General features: G+C 46.3%; 1 protein-coding gene across 50 annotated transcripts in view; it reads left to right on the top strand.

Moving 5' to 3' along the window:
• TCF7L2 (transcription factor 7 like 2) overlaps window positions 1–19,882 on the top strand; it is a 200,627-nt gene extending 180,745 nt beyond the window's left edge. For 8 of the 50 annotated variants that reach the window (XM_042238681.1, XM_042238683.1, XM_042238682.1 and 5 more), the window contains 7 exons: window positions 3,006–3,146; window positions 4,159–4,318; window positions 4,716–4,823; window positions 10,126–10,174; window positions 10,767–10,817; window positions 12,792–12,864; window positions 17,721–19,882. In XM_042238681.1, the coding sequence (XP_042094615.1) occupies window positions 3,006–3,146; window positions 4,159–4,318; window positions 4,716–4,823; window positions 10,126–10,174; window positions 10,767–10,817; window positions 12,792–12,864; window positions 17,721–18,144 (1,006 nt within the window). In that variant the 3' untranslated portion in view covers window positions 18,145–19,882. Of the gene's footprint in view, window positions 1–3,005; window positions 3,147–4,158; window positions 4,319–4,715; window positions 4,824–10,125; window positions 10,179–10,766; window positions 10,818–12,090 lie in introns of all 50 variants that reach the window. The other 42 variants (XM_042238684.1, XM_060404487.1, XM_027960592.2 and 39 more) reach the window with 21 other exon arrangements.
• Window positions 19,883–20,158: the final 276 nt, after the last annotated feature.

The raw sequence follows: 20,158 nt of genomic DNA on the forward strand, positions 1-20,158 counted from the left end.
CGAGAGCGGGCTCTGAAATCTGCCGGCTTCAAAGGGAGCGAGATCATGTATAAACCATAATGTGGGTGCACCGTGGCTCACAAAAAATAAGGCAGGAAGAGATGAAATGTTACAAGTGCAAGGGGGGAAATGAGAGAATAATGACAAACCTAATGCGGCTCAAAGCAGGCTTGTTGCACAGGAAAATGCATCCCACTGCTTGTGCATAAAATCAAGGCCGGCAGATGACATCCAGTTAACAGAAACGTGTCAACAGTGAAGGAAAGCGCGAGTGGGGGAGGCAGAAGCCCCTGAGACAGCCAGAAACAAAAATTAGTTGTCCTTAACAAGTTAAGGTTCATCATTATATTCTGGCTTGGAGCCATGAAAGCAGACGGGGGGATATAATGAGCTGCTTAGAATTTTTAGGGTGTTTATTGCATTGCACGAAATAGTTGTCTGCAGAAAGGAATTTCTTACATGAAAGTATGTGTATATCCCATACACACACACACACTCATACGTGAGTCCCTTTCTCTGCCATACATTTCTCAGGTATAGGAATATGGGTGTGGGTATGTGAACTTGGAAGTATTTGGTCTTCATGGCTACACTAGAAATGTTTCCCCACCCCAGAATGTACTCAGATTCTGGTGTCGCACTGTGGTGTTTGGTGTACACACACACACACACACACACATACATGCACACAGAGTGTTTTTTATCTCTCCCCCTTCTCTCTCTCTCTGTCTGTACACATATTCTCATTCAGCAGGAAGGGAATGTATGTATTTGAGGAATGTCAAGCCTTTAAAATTCACAGTAAAAGCTGCCACTCCACCCACTGCTTCACCCAAGGGCTTCAAAGAACACATGTTCTTAACTTACGTTTTCTCAGAGGCCTTCAAACTCTGGGAAGGAACAGGGTGTAACTTGGGAGCCCAAGTACCTCCCAAGCTTTGTTCTTTATTTTTTGTTGGGGGAGAGGGGATGGGAATGGAAGTTACTTTTTTTTTCCCCTCAGTCTCTCTCTCTCTCTCAGGGTTTTTCTTTTCTTTTTTTTTCTTTTTCTTGACACCCTAAGAGAACTCACATGACTCTTATTAAAAAATCATGCTGTTGTTACCAAACTTTGGTAAATTTGTCAAGGCAGCTATGGGAGAAAGCCACATCAGGGTAGAAATTCCAAGTCAAATGCCCACTGTGATTTTGGGCCCTCTTCAAAAATCTGCATTATTTATTGGTAGTTTCTCTGTTGATCTGTGCAGAGTCAGTAAGGACTTTTAGTTTTTCAGCTTTCTTCTGCTGAACATTTGCTACATTCTTTTGGTAAAATGAAAACTACTTAGATTTCCAGTCCACATAGGAAAAGAACCTTGCAAATAAGTACAGGATCCTTGTGAACTAACTGTCACAACAAAGTCTCATTAGCACCTCCAGTGACCGGCAGAACTGACTCCCTAAAGAGCAGGTGGTCCTTCCCTGGTTGCTACGTGGGGTGGCCATGGATTTATGCTGAAGGCAGCAGTTGCTTGATCTGGGTTCCCCCTTCACCTGAACTTGCCTGATCTTGTCAGGGCAGAACCTGGGGGCTGCCCTTTTTTTTCTTTGGGGGAATCACCCCTTGTAATCCCTCATTCCACCTTTCTGTACAGTAATGTACATTCCTTTAAGAGGGTGGTTCTTCTAACCGAGAACAAATTGTGACTCCAAGTGTATCATCAGAAAAGACTAGAGCTATAGGTGGCATCCAGAGAAGGCAATGGCACCCCACTCCAGTACTCTTGCCTGGAAAATCCCATGGGCGGAGAAGCCTTGTAGGCTGCAGTCCATGGGGTCGCTGAGAGTCGGACATGACTGAGCAACTTCACTTTCACTTTTCACTTTCCTGCATTGGAGAAGGAAATGGCAACCTACTCCAGTGTTCTTGCCTGGAGAATCCCAGGGACGGGGGAGCCTGGTGGGCTGCTGTCTGTGGGGTCGCACAGAGTCGGACACGACTGAAGCGACTTAGCAGCAGCAGTAGCATAGGTTGCATCCTGTTGTCAGTTTGGAGATGAACCAAGAGCATTTTAAAATTAGCTCTGAATGTTCTGGCTAGTTTGCATGGTTGAGAAATGCCAATTTACAGCTTAAACCATGTCCAAAATAACATGCCTGAAAGTAAACAGTGTTAGAGGAAAAACACAGACTATTCTTTTCTTTATTAGTAATTCTGATCATTCTTTATAAGGTCTTCTAATGCATAGGCAGTATTTTAAGTAAAAATAATTTAGGAACCCTAGAATTTTAGAGTGGGAAAGGATATACAAATCCCAGAATTCAAAGCTTCACTCAGGGGGGTTGTCTGTGTAAAATGCTCTTTTGGGGCCATCTCTGATACAAAGTTATTTAAAACATCTGTGACGTATGTTGGGAACCAGATGGCAGTGATTTGGATTCCCCCCATCTTTCTGCCTCACTCTCTCCCATTACTGTCAAAACGATGGGACCACAGCAGCAAAAGAGAAATAAAAATTTTATTGCGTTCCCATCAACAGAATGAGGCCTAATGAGGCATGCGCGGCGTTGTCAAAAAATGTATGTATACTTCAGCCACGTTAATATTTTATTTAGCTGTCAATATGCAACAAAAGATTTCATCTTTCATTCTAGTGCTGATTAGGACTTAAGAAATAGTCTTAGATGCCACTAACAATGTCCTCCCAAACCAGTGGACTTGTGGTCTCCAGCAAGTAGTCCAAGCCTACTTTGTCGCCCAAGTATACCAGCTGAACTTGTCTTTTGCTGAAGATGTTAGCAATCGTAATGTCTCATGTCAGTAGCAATAATGAAGGGGAAGATTGGCTTTAATGACATTACGAGAGTCATTATGTTTAATCTGTCCCTGATTAATGCTGACAGGTTTCATATGCCTTGGGTGGCTTTCATGTGAGTGTTGCGTGCTGTTTCTCTCTTTCTTTCCTTGTGATTGTGTGCACACATCCCTCCCCATTCATTCATGTTGATTCTGACGATTTACACAGCTTTCTGTCTTCCAGGTTCCCTCCCCACATGGTCCCACCACATCACACTCTGCACACGACTGGCATTCCCCACCCGGCCATAGTCACGCCGACAGTCAAACAGGAGTCCTCGCAGAGTGACGTCGGCTCACTCCACAGCGCGTAAGTGTCCTCCTCTTCTGCTTCACCGTGTGTTTAGCCCGCGGGGCCTGGGTGGTGGCCCTGCCCGAGGTTGGTCAGACTTCAGTAAGCACCTGCCTTACAGAGAGGGAGGCATGTGCCCACTGTCGGGGAGAACACAGCTCTTTCTTTGTGTCCTTGGAGGGGCTGGGATTTGCAAGCACTTCTGCCTGCCAGTGTAGGAGACGCAGGAGACTCGGGTTTGATCCCTGGGCTGAGAAGGTTCCCTGGAGGAGAAAATGGCAACCCAGTCCGGTATTCTTGCCTGGGAAATCCCATTGACCGAGAAGCCTGGTGGGCTGCAGTCCATGGGGTCACAAAGAGTCGGACACGATTGACCGCACATGCACCTTCCATCCCTGATGCCGCAAGAGACACTGGCCAAGATGGAAACGGTCACAGTGTGCTTTTCCCTCTGGCTGGGGAAAATTTTGTGTTTGTAAACCTTGAGAGTCTCTTGGACTGCAAGGAGATCTAACCAGTCCATCCTAAAGGAGATCAGTCCTGGGTGTTCATTGGAAAGACTGATGTTGAAGCGGAAACTTCAATACTTTGGCCACCTGATGCAAAGAGCTGACTCATTGGAAAAGACTCTGATGCTGGGAGGGATTTGGGGCAGGAGGAGAAGGGGACGACAGAGGATGAGATGGTTGGATGGCATCACCAGCTCAATGGACATGAGTTTGGGTAAACTTCGGGAGTTGGTGATGGACAGGAAGGCCTGGTGTGCTGCAGTTCATAGGGTTGCAAAGAGTCAGACACGACTGAGCAACTGAACTGAAACCTTGAGGAAGTGATGACAAAATCTCTCTCATCCCCTACCCCCAGGCTGTTTTTGTTCCATTTCCCAGGATGGAGAAGACCCGGTAGAAGTGTGCTTTTTCTGAGTCACTTAAGGCGTTGAGCAGGCAAGGGGGCGGGCTTTCTGGTGTGGAGGAAGCTGACCTCAAGGTTGTTCATTGGGGTTGCGTCTGTCTGTTTTGTCCCTATCCAGAAAGCATCAGGACTCCAAAAAGGAAGAAGAAAAGAAGAAGCCCCACATAAAGAAACCTCTTAATGCATTCATGTTGTATATGAAGGAAATGAGAGCAAAGGTTGTAGCCGAGTGCACGTTGAAAGAAAGTGCAGCCATCAACCAGATCCTGGGCCGGAGGGTAAGTGGCGTGCCTGCTGGAAGAGGAGGGCCAGAAAGGGACGTGGTGGGTGGCGTGACGTGCCCCTGTCCCCGTTGGTTTGGAGCGTCCTTTCCCTTCAGCCATACTCTTGACTCCTTCCATGGTCTTCGTGGAGGTGGCAGCAGTAACTCTGCCTTCGAATGGTGTTCACAGCAGCCGCACCCTGGTCTTCCCCACCTGCAGAGAGCAAAGGCTTGAACATCATAGACGACAAGTCAGGTTTGGTCTGGGCCCTCCTGTTAGTGCCAGGCCCCTGCAGACCATAGGCGTCTTCAGATGACACTGTTTGTGATGGAAGCACTGTCCGTCCCCCGGCCACAGTGTGGTTTGTGACGTTTCTGCGTGTCTCTCTCCCCCCTCACCCTGTCTCCTCCAGTGGCACGCGCTGTCCAGAGAAGAGCAAGCAAAGTACTACGAATTGGCCCGAAAGGAGCGACAGCTTCACATGCAGCTGTACCCCGGCTGGTCCGCACGGGATAACTATGTAGGTGGCTCCTTTTTCTCGGGACTAGAGGCTATAGCAATGGGGTGGATGTCCATCTGGACAAAGGAGATGTGACCTGCCAACCTGAATCGGGCTTCAGCACCACTCAGTCTGCCAGCTGTGACTGTTAGCACCTTACCCCAGCACCAGATTGGAGGGTTGTGTCTTAGCCTCCTGCAGGGCTCTATAAACATGGGGTAGTTCTTCAAGAAGGAGGAAGGGGGCTGGCGTTCCGGCTCAGGGGACCTGTGGGGCCAGGTTAGGGCTGTTCACACCTTCTGCCCACATCTTTGAAGAGACGTGGCTCTAGAATACACCCAGCGAGGCCTGTGTGTTTCTCAGCAGTGATGCCAGCTGGAAGAAGAACATTTGCTTCTTTGTGGCTGTTCTAGCAGGGCCTTCACCCTTATGAGGGAAAAATGAAACCGTTGGTTTAGGATGTGGTACAGTAGAAGTTGGAAGCCTAGTGCATCTTGAGAGAGGCATGATGGGAATATCTCTGAAAGTAAGTAGGCAGTAGAAGCCATCTTTTGGCAGAATGGATGAAGTGACACAAGGGAGGTGTGTGTGTGGGGTGATGTGTGTGTCCCTCAGCCTTTTGTTGGCTCTGGGATTTGCCTAATCCCTTCTCCTTCGTTTCAGAAAACACTGTAGGGGTTGTTGTCTTTACTGGTCACAGTGATTGTGACACTGTGGATTCTTCTCCCATAAACTGGCTCTCTTCTGTCACCCTCAGCATTCTTTCTTAGTCTGGTTTTTGGCCCAGGAACTCAAGTTCTGGGCTCGTTCTCCTCTCTAAAGGACGTAATGTCTCTTATTTTGCCTCATACTTCATTACGTGGCACTTAGTTTCACGAAGTGCTTTTTACCATCCACTCTTTGGGGCCAGACAGAACCCGTCTTAATGCTGGCAGCAGGCATCTCCTCCTGTTTCTTGTTGATGGTACTGAGCCGTGGATGGTTCTTCTACCCTCCGTGCTCCCTGACCTAGCTGTCCTCTGGCCTTCACCTGTGGTGGGGAAGCTCTCTGTGTATGTGAGCTGAGATCCATTCAGTCACTGCTGTTTGTGAGCTTACTGTCAGCGCAGTGTTGAGGGGATTGAGTTAAATCAGAGCTGTCTCAGAACTTAACCAGGAAGCACAAGACATCTGCTTTGAATGTGTGGGTCCTGGAATAAGACTGGTTTCTGCTTCCACTGCCCCGCTGTTCCAAGTGTCATCACTCTTTGGTCTCACACCTTTGCACACGCGCGTGCTTCTCCACTCTTTGCCATGTGCTTGGGGAGGACCGAGACACCTGTGTCTCCATCTCCACAGCCACCAGTCTCCTCGTAGGTCTCACACACTTGACTCAGCAATAGAACAGATTCCTCCTGGGGAGTCGAAACAGGAGTCAGTGCTTGTACTTCCCAATGACACACTGGCTCCTCTCAGAGCCCTCGTCACTCACAGACAGTCAGGTGCGGGCTCTTAACTGCTTGGGACCTTTCCATTCGTCCTCAGCATGTGCGCGGTGGAGGAGCCTTTCTTCGGGAGCTGAAAGGAAGAGGATAAGAAAGCTAACGCTCTCCCACAGGCTTGCTGACCTCACCTGACCTCGAGGTGGAGACTGCCAGCAGCAGGCAGGCCCTGCAGCTCCCCACACAAGACCCATCTCATTTCAGGACAGCTGCTCTCCTGGTTCCGGGTCAGAAGTTCTTAGAGTTCATCTCCATCTTCTCCCTGCTACAGACCCAGTTCTTTGAGGAATCTAGAATGGTACCACAGAGAGGAATTCAGCTACTCTCTAGGTATCCTATCCCCAGTAGACATTTTGGGTCAGACGATAGCCTTCGTGTACAGCTGTGCAGGGCGTGCACTGCACAACTTTAGGGTGTGCCATTCACACCGTGGTCTGTGTGCACATTACCTCCTGGAGCTGTATAGTGTTCTGTCTCCACAAAGGTATGGGCTGACTTTGTGAGAGCTTCAAAAGAATACTGCCATGGACTTTCCTGGACTCAAGACAAGATATTGCCCAAGGCTTCTTAAGAAATGTTTTCTAGGTTTCAGAAGGTTCTCAAGACACTTGAAATGATTTTAGCTTGGTTTTACATTGGGATGAGGTTTGGTGTAATAGGGGACCCCTGAAAAGACTTGAGAGATCACGTTTAGAGGTAATACCTGGATTTGGGGCTGTAGGAGCTTTACCACTTCCAAGGGGTACTGTCAGATTCCTTTATGAGTGGCTCATTGCACATGGCTTTGCACACACAGCCCTCCGTTTGTTCCTCCTTTCATTCTCTCCTTCCTCTCATTCACTTCCTCTATCATCTCAGGAAGTGGTCTGGAACAAGAATTAAACTGTTCAGAGGTTCAATTGTGGTGGAAGCTATTTAGCATTTTCTTTTACTGACTTGACATAGAAGCTTCTATAAATTACTCTGGGTGTTGTCAAGTTCTGAAGGTTCTTCTGGAAAAAGTTTTCTGAGCTAATATCCTTATGCCAGTTGCACGTTCCTGCTTTTCCAGCCCGGTGGTGATAGAAGCCTTTATATGCTACCTTAGCTGCATAGAATTGAGTAAAACAGTCGCATTTGGGGGGTTGGACTTGGTACACACTCTGGAACACACACAAAAAATATTTCGGTCAGAGAGTAATGTCTAACCCGTGACATTGTAATAGAAGTTACTTCCTTTCCAGCTCTTCTGTACTGAGTCAATGAGATAAATCCCCAGTAGTTTGCATATCGTGGGTTTTTCCTCACCACCCTATTTGAGGCCTTTTCTTTCTTTTGTTACATTTAAAGAGATAACAAGGGGGCCACCTCCCTTGAAAGGCATCTCCCTAATTTACTTTGCAGTGTTGATTCATTGTTTCATATCCTCTTCCAGTAAAAACACAGTCCCTGCCCTCTAGAAGCCTTTAGTCTGAACAGTCATTGCCTCAGTCATGAACATCTCAGTTTTGTATCCCACATGGATGGCTTCCCAGGGGTGAAGGAATTGTCATCTGCCTTTCAGAATATATTTCAGGAGATTGAACATGGGTGAGCCAGGCACAGAAATGGTTCAGTTCCAGGCAGTGCAGCATCTGAACCATTTCTGTGCCTGGCTGCGGTTTTCTTCCAGGTTCCTAAATGAACTGAAGCTAGCTCCTCCTGCCTGTTCCAGGATGGCTGGGTAGCGCTTTGCTGCTGGCGTAGGGAGGCACAGACATGAAGGTGGGCTGCTAGGCACAGACATGAAGGTGGGCTGCTAGGGCTCATGAAAAAGCACACAAACTCCTTTCTTTGTTTCTTTTTTAAAGTTGTATGCCAAGGAATGGAACATGTTTCTAGTGGAAACAATGAGGGCCCAGACAGATTTCCCTGATGCCACAGGCCCCCAGATTTGACAGGCTTTCTCTAGGACTCTTGACCCTCAGCCCTCAGGTAGATCTAAGACTCTGAGGCATCCCTGCCTTGGCGTCCCCCTCACAGAGCCGTGTGGGTTCTCAGGTTTTCTGCCTATGGCTTTTCTTTCTGGTTTCTTTTTGAGTTGATGTCAACACACCATGAGAACTTGTGAAAGTTACTCAGTCATGTTCAACTCTTTGCGACCCAATGGACTATATAGTCCATGGAATTCTCCAGGCCAGAATACTGGAGTGGGCAGCCTTTCCCTTCTCCAGGGGATCTTCCCAACTCAGGGATCGAACCCAGGTCTCCCACATTACAGACAGATTCTTTATCAGCTGAGCCACCAGAGAAGCCCAAGAATACTGGAGTGGGTAGCCTATCCTTTCTCCAGGGGATCTTTCCATCCCAGGAATCGAAGGGAGGTCTTCTGCATTGCAGACAGATTCTTTACCAGCTGAGCTATCAGGGAAGCCCAAACTAAGCCAACCATGAGGCAAAGGATATCTGGATATTCTGAAACAAATAGACGTGACATTTTGCTTGTGACATTTCATATAGACCAGGCAGCTAATTCACGTGGATGGGACCAGAGCTATTGGGGTGAGGGAGAACTAGTTTCAGATAAGGAAGGAGGTAGTTACCTCTGCAGCATTCATCCCCATTCCCTTTGCATATCCACATCTGGGGCCAGACTGTCAAGATAGCAGGGAGGGTCAGGTGGAGAATGTGAATGACTCCATGCAATGCTTGACCCATAATCCATTAAGAGCCTTCCTCAGAGGACAAGGCAATAAATATGAAGGTAGCATAGCCTAGTGGATAAGGGCTGTAGAACTGAGGTCACCTGGGTTCCCGTCGACAGCATCATCTGATAGCTGTGTCATTTCAGGAAACTGCATGCACCCTGTATCTCAGCGTCCTTATCTGGAAAATCTGATGGTGATCGTGCTTGTTGAACAGGATTGTGTGAGGATAAATGGGTCTCTAGGCATAGCACACTTAGAGCCATGTCTGGCACATAGTATGTGCTCAATAAATGGGAGCTGTTATTGCTAGTCACTTCAGTCGTGTCCAGCTCTTTGCTACGCCATGGACTGTAGCCTGCCAGGCTTCTCTGTCCATGGTATTCTCCAGGCAAGAATACTGGAGTGGATAGCCATTCCCTTCTCCAGAGGAACTTCCCAACCCAGGGATCAAACCTTGGTCTCCTGCATCGCAGGCAGTTACTTTACCATTTGAGCTACAGGGGAGTCCATATTACTAGGAGTATTACAGTCATTACACAAGTGGAAAATGGTGAGGACCAAATGTTCTCCTTTATGGATGTCCACTCAGCAGTTTGAAAAGGAGCTCAGATAGTTTCTGGTTTTATTTCGCTTTTTTTTTCCCCCTTCTGACTTTAAAATCAAGACCCACACTACAGTGCTAAGAAAATCCCCTACTAAGTCTTAATTTTTTGATTCCAAGTGAGCAGCTTTTGGCCTTAGTAAGAGATTTGCATGGGGCAAGGGGTTCTCATGGCCATCTCAAAGTCAATCATTCGTCCCTTGGCTCTTGGGCCACTTCCAATCCTGTCTCTCCACACCTCTGTGAAACTTTCCCCATCCAGGCCTCATTTCCACTTTTATGGATGCTCTGGATCGGGTTTGAGGGTGGACACAGATGTATAGGAAAAGAAGTCTTCCTGTCTGCCCCACTGATTCCATCTCTTCCGCTAGGCATGCCCTCTTCTAGCTGGAGCACAGTTGAAGGGCACTTGGACTAAAGGGAACCGGGGGTTGGAAAACACTCAGGAGTGGGTGTGGCTGGAGAGGGCAGGTGGTGTCCCTCCTCCTGCCACCTCCTCTCCAGGTGAGCCCAGACTTTGTCGTCCTCCCATCTGTTTCCTGAGATAATGCCCTGTGTTTCATCTGTTTATCTAGGGGAAAAAGAAGAAGAGGAAAAGGGACAAGCAGCCTGGGGAGACCAATGGTAAGTTAGAATAAGCAGGATAGAGGAAGGGAGCTGTACTCTGAGGACCACTCTTTTATGTCAGGCTTCTATCTGGGGGAGGCAGGAGAAATTCAAGGCCAGGACGTTGTGGGGCGGGGGGAACCCATCTTAGCCAGCCTTTTTGTTTATGCATTTTAATTAATTGCTTCATGACTGCCCTTTTAAAGCTAGTAACATTCATTGTTGCATGAAAAGCACATTGTAAGTCTAGTGGAATGTGTTTTTAAATAACTGCAGAGCCTGTAAGCGGAGAGCAGTAGGCATGCCTAGACGGGGATTTATACAGTCTGCTTATTTTGTATGTGTCTGAGTAAGGATGAGGAGGGGGCTAGGGGAGCAGAGGGGGTGTGTGCGAGTGTTTGATGTTAACTGGGCTGTTCCTGAATGTTCTGATGCATGCCTTTACAGTGGTCTATTGCACCCGATTTAAATTAAGGAGGTTTGTCATTCTCTAGAAGAAATTAGAAATACTGCATAGGCAATCTCAGAGGGCCCTTTGAGAAGGCCAGGCTTTTACAAACAACGACAAAAACATTGTGAAGGCTTTGTATAATTTGTTCTTTTTTTTCAGAACACAGCGAATGTTTCCTAAATCCTTGCCTTTCACTTCCTCCGATTACAGGTGCTAATGTCATTTTGAGTCATTAAAATAGTTGATAAACTGTTTTTTAATTTTTCTTGCCATTATAGTTTTATTAACATGAAAACACGTATGACCTTTGAACATTCTTTAAAATGACCATCTACATGATTTCGTATGTTTTGGTAGATTTTTTTTTTTTTCTGCCTTTGTTGTTTTTTTTTTTTGAATTTAATTTAACTTCTGCTTTGTTTATTTATTTTTCCCGTAACAGTTGTTTAAGCCATGATGACAGTGATTTAGAGTTGAACTAACTGTGCAAATTGAATATGCAGTATTTCTTTCAAAGAGACTGGTTTAAAAAAAAAAAAAAACCAACAACAACAAAATGGAAGGAATTCAGCAATAAACCTCCTTAATCTAATGGCATTTTTTCATCGCTCCCACTAAGTTTTCTCACGCAAGCATGCATCCGCAGTATGATTATTTTTTTCCTTTGCTTTTTTTTTAATTTTCGTTTTTTTTCTTCTTTCACTTTTCTGCTCATAACTTGCAAATCCACTAGCATTTCACTGACTGTACCTGCTTAAATGCCGCTGTGAGCTTCTGACTAACTCCTAACAGCTCATTCACACAGCCTATTGACCTTTACCTGTTCCTCTCTTAATATTAATGAAAATAGAGTCAAAGAAAAGATGAACATTCCAAAAGCTGCAATATCCCAGTACCACAACCCCTTTTCTTTCTTTCTTTCTGTTTCGTTTTGTTTTGTTCTGGTTTTATTTGTAGTTTTTTGTTTCTTGTTTTTTTTCTTTTTTAAACTGTTGTACTCTGAGAAGAAAAGAGCATGTCACAAACTTAATTCCCTCTTTGCTTTATTTTCTTCTTTAAGAAAAACAAATTGAGAGGAAAAAAAAAAAGCAGAACCAAAAGAAGAAAAACATTATTTAAAAGCTAGTTCTTGAGGAGCTAACATCCCTTTATCAGTTCAAATGAATCGGAGAGACAGTCCTCAAAGAAGGGATACTGCAGCTTTATTTGCAACAGCTAATTTCACGAGTTGAATAAGAATGTGATTTTTTTTTACCTTTTTTTTTTTAATTAAAGAAAGTTAAAAATCAAAAGTCAATATTTTGTAATTAGTAACCAGGTCATTGATTTATTCCCTTTTTTATTTTTATTTTTTTCTTATTTGTATCTTTCTCTTCCCCCCCTTCCCTCTCTCTCCCTCCCTCTCTCTCTCTTTTCTCTTCTCTCCCTCTCCCTCTCTCCCACGTCCTTCTCCTCTGCTCGCTTCTCTCTTGAACTCATTCAGACCTGAGCGCTCCTAAGAAATGCCGAGCGCGCTTTGGCCTTGATCAACAGAATAACTGGTGCGGCCCTTGCAGGTGTGTATAGATTTCCCAGATTCGCTGTGCTGGTTTGCAGCTGGTCTATTCGGTCCTTTCCCCCCTTCTCTGGCCTGTTGCTTTGTAGCTCTGTGTGTGGATCTTAGGAGACAGGAGGGCGCGGGACACTGCTCTGTGAGGGACGTGCTTGTCCTCCTCGCTGCTGCTAGCCAAAATGCCACTGTAAAACAGCATCATTTGTGCCTCCTTGGGTCAGTGACAGCAAACCCCAGCGCGCCCCCTCCCAGGGAGTGTTGCCTGCCAACCCCTTCTTCCCGCCCACCCGGGATGGGGGCTCAGTGACATCCATCGTAAGCCTGGCCTAGGTAGAAACAAACAACGACACCTTCTCCCCCTCCTCTTCTCTCTCTGTTTTTATTTTTTTATTTTTTCCTGGTTGTTTTTGGTTTCTGGTTGTTGTTTTTTCTTTTTGTGTTTTATCATTTATTTTATTATTTTTTCTTTTGACGCATAGAAGTCCTTTCCTTTCATGTCCTTGGTGAGGGAAGACAGCCACATAGAACCAAGGTGATAGTGAAGACAAGTCAGCTGTAGCCGAGATTTTACATCCAACTGAGCACGACCCACCATTGTGTTGTGTTTTTTTGTGTTTACCTTATGCTAACAGATGCAAATACTCCAAAGAAGTGTCGGGCACTGTTCGGGCTTGACCGACAGACTTTATGGTGCAAACCGTGCAGGTATATTCCCTACTGCAAGGCCTTTGGGAAAAATCAAAGCATTCTGTCCTTCTGGTACCTTAGTGCGTCAATGTATTTTGACCTCATTCCCATCTACTTCCCCGCTGGCATCAATGACTAATGATCTTCATTCTTCAAAATTTCCTTGCTAATTTTATGCTGTGTCCTCTCCCTACTTTTCTCTTTCTCTCTTTCCCCTGCTCTTATAAATAACATATCCCTGGTGGTAGGACCTAGACCACAGCCCTCACAGACCAGGACGGGCACTTATCCTTTTGCTCTGAAAGCCAGCATCCTGGATCTGGCCTGGCCCTGTCAGTGCTTCTGTGGCATGTCTGCAGGACAGAGGGAGACCCACCATGTCCCGAGGTTTGAAGGAGCTCAGATAGGCAGTGATAGCATTCCTATGTACTTGGAGTCTAGACACGTGGAGAAGGGCTCTGGGGGAAGGCTTCTTTTAGTTTTGTTTTGTGTTTTTGTTTATTTTCTGTTTCAAAACCACATCTCTGGACAGAGGAGCTTGGCTAGCTGACATTGTTTTACAGTGCTGAAAAGAAGCGTGGCATTCAACGGCATGCACCAGCTACAGGGCCACAAGCAGAGGTCACGCACTGCAGTGCCACTGGCCTGCACGATGGACAAAAAGAAATATGTATATGTATCTATACATATATTTAGAGAGACAGAGCTCTGGTTCCAAAGGGAATCAGAAGAGTCCAAATTAAATGCCTGTGTTCCACCTGCAGGTTCCATCCAACCTGTAATTTCAGGGAAGGTATAGGTACTTCCTTCTTGGTGGAGGGATACCAGCTAGTTCCTGTCTCATTTCCTTTCCTTTAATGACCACCTTTGGTTAAATTTGTTGTTTCTTTGTTCTGATACAAGCAGTCTTTGAATTTGGAATATTATGATGGTAGGTATCTCAACACCCAAACACGCCCCCCTGTCTGTAGTGCCTCCCTTGTCAACGTGTCCCTTTCCTCCACGCCCTCGCCATGTGTTCCGTGTTTAGACGTTAGCTCCCATGTCCATTCCATCACGTGCATGCCCACCAGTCTCCTGTGCCTCTCCCCACCGCCCCGACGCCTTACAAGAGATCAGCGAAGCACCTCATGTTGACCAGACGTTGAGGGGAGCTGGGGCCCAAGAGCCTTTCTTGAGAGAGACCTCCCTCCACAGGCAACCCTCTGCCCATTGAGTGAGGATGGGGGGCCTTGGGTGCTCGTCCAGCAGGAGAGGGAACCCCCACCCATTCTGTGAGACAACAGTGTCCCTGGAGGTGACAGATGGTTTTGCCACTCAGTCCTGGGATCTTGTCTTTGCAACAGAAAAGTTTTCATGGTGCAGCTGGTGGAGGGTGTCAGAGATTTCACTAGGGCTGGCCTAGAAGATGGAACCTCTGATGACCCTTTATAGGCAGTGAATTTGTATCAGACCTTTATGTGCTGAGTAGGAATATGACTAGCTGCAGAATCACTGCTCTGCCATGGCAAAAGGTTAGCTTATCACAGGGCACACTCCTAAGGGAGGGTTCCTCATGCTCTGTAGAAAGGTGCAGCTGACACCATTTGTGTGCCCCTCGCAATGTGGTCTGTGGCCTGGTTTGTGTATTTTATTTGTAGGAGGTGAGTGGTGGTGTATGAATCCCTCTTCCTGCTTTGGAAGCAGTTAACTGCAAGTTAGACCAGGCATTTTGGGGGGCTGAAAGTTATCATGTCCAACATTGACTAACTACATAGTCCCTTCTCAGACCCAGCTCCAACCTCACTTAAACCCTGAGTGTGGAATCCTCCTCAGAAACAAGAATTTTCATGACATTTTTAACAAAGCAAAACAAAAACAAACAACCCCAAGGCTTCGGAACTGCTTCATAAACATGGTTTTCTACAGTGCAGCTCGAGGGCAGCTGTCAGCGTGCAGCCTGGCTGCCCAGACACTGAGCCACACACCCCCTTCCCCAGCGCCATCTTTCCTCTTTCCTGCCTCGGCACCCTTAGACCTTCCCCGGGGGCCATTTTTCCTTCACTGGGGTGGTTGTTTCCCACTCTAAAAAGCTTTAGCAATGCATATCTGCTCCTTTAAGGGTGTGATTCCAAAATAAGGTCAGGAAGAACTCTTACTTTCCTTTCAGAATGAATCCATAAGAAGCTAAAAACCGATTTTTCAGGGGCCACACCTTGATGAGAGGTGGAGCCTAGGTGGGGGAGGATAAGAGAATGGGTCTTGTCCCTTTTTTCCTCCACTTTTCCTCTTGACTTTGCTAGGATCTCTGGCTTGATGCTAAACCAGTAATACAAGATGTGCTTTTAAAAAATAGTAAAAGGATTTGCAAAACAAGGCATTTTCTGGCCTGTCCGAAATGCGTGGGTTCCAACTACCATCCGCTCTGCCACCTCTTAGAAGGAGCAGTCACCGTGTCATTCATAGTCCACATGTCTTGTGTTCAAATGCCCCCCACTCATCCCCAGGACATGGAAACTTCATACCATGAGGAGGGCAGAAGGGGGGAGGGGAGCACCAGAAATGTTCCCAGCTAATCAGGGCTCCTTGCTCCCTGCACAGGGTTTCTAATTTTACTTGACATTTGAGGACATTTTAACAAGATTCTGTTTTGAGCCCACCAAGTTGCTTTTCCCATCTTTTCACTCTGCCCTAATATAGCATGGAACGCTGCTGGATGTCATTCCCTTGTTTCCTGTTATTTTTTCCCCCGTTCTTTCTTTGTCCCTTTCCTCTTTCCCCTCTCTCTCATTTGTCCCTGTTGCTTTCTCAGTTTTGCTTATGCCCCTCCCTTTCTTCTCCCATTTTTAAAATGCATGGACATCTTAGTTTTTTGAGCATGTTTTGATCTGCAGGCTAAGGTGGTTTAAAACTCTTAAGAGGCTTAATTATTTTATCTTGGGTTTCTGGGATGGGCACAGAACCCATAGTCCATTTCAGTCTATCCCAGAGGAGGAAAGGAACCTTGCCAACTGGAAGGCGAAGGCAGACTGTCCTCACTTTCCTGGGGTTCCTTCCGACCCAGAGCAGGGATGGAGAGGCCCTGAAGCCACTGGCACAATGGGTCTCGGCCTCTGGGAGGCAGGAAGGACTGAGCATGTGCCCTTTCGCCCCCCGCCTTCCCTCCCTCCTGCCATCTTGCTGAGTCCACACCCCACGCACTGAGGGGCATCATCAGACAGCTCTGGGGCACAAACCCAAGGAGGGACTCAGTGCACTCACTTCCTTTCAAAGGCCACTGACATCTGACAGTGGTGGCCTTCAACTGGGCAGCATCTCGGTTGCTTTCCCATGACTGGAAGCCAGCCGGTACTTCCATACTTGTTTTTGGACAGTGTTATCAGCCGCGGTTCGGACTGTATTCTTAGGTCAGCACATCCCCTGTATCTGCATTATTTTTAATAGCATGAATGGGGTTGATTACCAGGATCACCTGTCCTACCACATATGATCCCATCAAACTGGGATGAAATACTAGGGGGAAGCTGTGAGGTCACACGCTCAGTGTCTTGAACTGACTCCGCCCACCTCAGATGGATAAGCACAAGAGGCTCTGAAATTCTCAATCCTATTTCTTACATAAACAGGAAATGGAGAGGGGAGACTCTGGTTTTGGCACAGGGCAAAATTAGTCTCTCTGGTTTAAACACTACTCCTGATAGCCCCCCCACCCCCACCCCCCATTCAGGAAAGTCCATGCCGTGACTCCCTGGCACATCTTCTTTGTTGTCACTTCCTTGTGACGGGCTGAACCCTTACTCACTGGCCCTGGCACATGGACCAGGGCAAGTTGCCCCTCCATCCCCATTCTCACCATCTCTCCTTCTAGCCTTCTCACTGTGGGGTGGGGGAGGGGAAGACCCCAAATCTTAAAAAAAAAAAGTTTGAATCATAATTTAATCCACAACCTGCAGGCCATACAACCAGTTATTCTTGTTCCTTTGGATCATTTTCTGTTTTTCTTATTCTTCCCCCTCCCCCACCTTTGTTTATCCTCTTCTACCTATTTTTTGGTGGTTTTATTTTTTTGTTTTTTATTTTTGTTTTGTTTTTGAGTTTATTTGGTTTTCTTTTCGTTTCCCTCTCCCCCCCCCCACCCCCGTCCACACCCCCCTTCACAACTGATTCTGACCTCTCTTGATTTGGTGTGGTTCTTAACAGACAAGCCCAAAAAGTTCTCTGGGCGCCAGCAGCCTCTGGTGGTGGTGGTGGTGGTGGTGGTGTTTGGTGGTGGTGATGGTGGAGGTGGTGGGATGAAACCTTTTCAGCCTCTTGCTCACGCTGCCTTTAAGCTCTGTGGGCTCAACAGTCTGCATTTTGAGTTTCAGATGGATATGAGGCGCCTGGGGAGGGAGCGCTGTCTTTCTCTTTTACACACATGTACACACACACACCCACTGAGGGGTGGGGGCGGTAGTGGTGGGAATGGAGGGGGATGGTTAGTTACCACGGGAAATGAAGGGATGTCTAAGCCAGAAGAGGAACGAACAAGCTCTTGAGCTGCTCTCGGTGTGGACGTAGCCGCTGTCTGTCACGGTCCACAGGTGGCGCCCTTGAGCCCGCTCACTTCTCTTTGGTCAGGAGTGGGAAGGCGGGTGTTTAGCGGGGCAGGGGAAACAGGTAGGTAGGGAGCTGTGCGGTCTGACACACTTCATTCGCCAGAGCGGGCGTTGTAGCTCAGTGAGCCGGGCACCCCAGCGAGGCGTTAAACGTCCCCTGGCCGCTGGGCGATGTCTCCCCGGGGGGGCACCGTTAGGTGGCGGTCCTCTTGGCTCTGAGCAGTAGATAACTCTCTCCCTTGGCATCTTTGCCCTTTATTCACAGATAACTCTCTCCCCTCCCTCCCCTGTTTCTAGGAGAAAAAAAAAGTGCGTTCGCTACATACAAGGTGAAGGCAGCTGCCTCAGTCCACCCTCTTCAGATGGAAGCTTACTAGACTCGCCTCCTTCCTCCCCCAACCTGCTAGGCTCCCCCCCCCAGGACGCCAAGTCACAGACTGAGCAGACCCAGCCTCTGTCGCTGTCCCTGAAGCCCGACCCCCTGGCCCACCTGTCCATGATGCCTCCGCCGCCCGCCCTCCTGCTTGCCGAGGCCGCCCACGGCAAGGCCCCCGCCCTCTGTGCCAACGGGGCCCTGGACCTGCCCCCCGCCGCTCTGCAGCCGCCTGCCATCCCCCCCGCATCTCTGGCACAGCCGTCGACATCTTCCTTACATTCCCACGGCGCTCTGGCCGGGACCCAGCCCCAGCCGCTGTCCCTCGTCACCAAGTCTTTAGAATAGCTTTACCCTCCTCAGCCCCGGGTGCTCTGTGGAGTGTTTTCCTCTCGCTTTTTCTTTATTTCCGGTTCCGCCCCGCCCCCACCCTCCTGCCCGGTTTTCGTGTTGTCCTCTTCCGTTTGTGCCACGTGGCTACATTAGTTAATGTTTATCGAGTTCATTGGTCAATATTTGACCCATTCTTATTTCAATTTCTCCTTTTAAATATGTAGATGAGAGAAGAACCTCATGATTCTACCAAAATTTTTATCAACAGCTGTTTAAAGTCTTTGTAGCGTTTAAAAAATATATATATATACATAACTGTTATGTAGTTCGGATAGCTTAGTTTTAAAAGACTGATTAAAAAGCAAAAAGAAAAAAAAAAGCAATTTTGAAGCAGCCCTCCAAAAGGAGTTGGTTCTGTATTATTTGTATTAAATACGAGCTTGCGAACCAATCATTTTACATCTGGTTTTTAAACCATAAGGGCACAAGGAATGCAGTGCCATTTACTCTTTTTTTTTTTTTTCTGTGTGAAACAACTTTTATTGTGATGTTACTTGTTATTGTTTAAATGTACAGAAACAAAGGGTTAAAATGTGTTAATATACCTTGTTCCATGGTGTTGTTCTTTTGGGGGGAGGGGGTTGCTATTCAACAATTAATGGAATCACATTGCTGTTGGACCAGTAGTATTTATTGCTTTAGAGATTGCTCGTCGAACCTGTACGTTGTCCCTTTTAAAATATGTTTTCCTTTTTCTTGAAACTGTATAAAGTTTTTTTCCCCTTAGCATAAGCATCTTATATATAACAACTCATTTGTACAAGGTTTTTAAGTTTATATATAAAATGTGTATATATATATTTTTTGTTTCCCTTTTGGACTTTTTTTTTTTTTTTTTTTTTGCCGTATGAAACCCAGATACCGCCAAATGGACATTAATAGTTGCATTAAAGGATCAGTAGCATTAACAAAAGTTGCTTTAAAAGCCATTATGTAAAACAAGACTTGAACATTAGTGAGGGAATCTTAGAACGCTGTACCAGCAGCAGTGGGAATTGTCCCGTTTCCCCTGTGAACTCACAGGCGAGCACCGTGCACCCTGAGGACATGGACTGACCGTGTGCAAAACTTTTTATGTGCCAAAATTCTCAGTGACTTTAGCTTTCTCCCTCTTTTTGATGCTGTAATTTTCGTTCATCATGTTTTGCTGTGATGTTACATAGGTAGATTTGTATGTAGTTTTAATGTCACCTATAACAAGACGTGTTTGGTAGCAGATTGTCCAGAAAGCATTTTAAATGAAGAGGTATAAACCCTTAAGGGCCAAAAATTCTGTATATTAGATTACTCTTAAAGGAAAAACCAGCTGCCGCTTTTATGTACCTGTATGACATACAAGTAGGTAGCAAACTTTAAAAATAAAAAAAAAAAAAACCTAGGCATGTTGATGTTACAAAATGCTGTATAAAGCTAAAACCTGTTCATTCAGTGCCATTGTAGTTGACATGAAGCGATTGTAAAACTGTCTCCGGTTTTTCTCTGGTTTATTAAAATGCTAACTATAACATTTTTTTGTGAATACTTTGAATGTTTCCTAACAATTGTGATGTTACTGTTCCGTTTTATGCTCTTATTCCAATTTCATTTTTAATGGTTTGGAAGCCATTTTTGTAATGAATAAATGTTCATGCTGTACAGTATCTGTAGCATGCCATTCTGGATTAATAAAAGCAACTTAGTATGTGCAGATAAAGGCTGGTCACTTGTTCCTATAATTTGGGTTTTATCTCTGGGGAAACTAAATCTGCCTTCAGCAAGAGAAATGTGTTCCCAAGGTGGAACTTGAGAGCCTGTGGTTGGTGTGGGTGATGGGTGGTGATGTGGATACCAGAAAGGGTCCTTGCACTCTTTTTATTTTCCTGTCTCATTCTTAATGCCTGTTTGGCATAGTTTGTGTACCTGGTTAGTTCATTTCTGAAAGCAAATGTCCCTCTTAGGGCTATAAGACTGTCACTCTGATATATCTGAG

Source organism: Ovis aries, chromosome 22 (genome assembly GCF_016772045.2).
Source record: "Ovis aries strain OAR_USU_Benz2616 breed Rambouillet chromosome 22, ARS-UI_Ramb_v3.0, whole genome shotgun sequence".
NCBI lineage: Eukaryota > Metazoa > Chordata > Mammalia > Artiodactyla > Bovidae > Ovis > Ovis aries.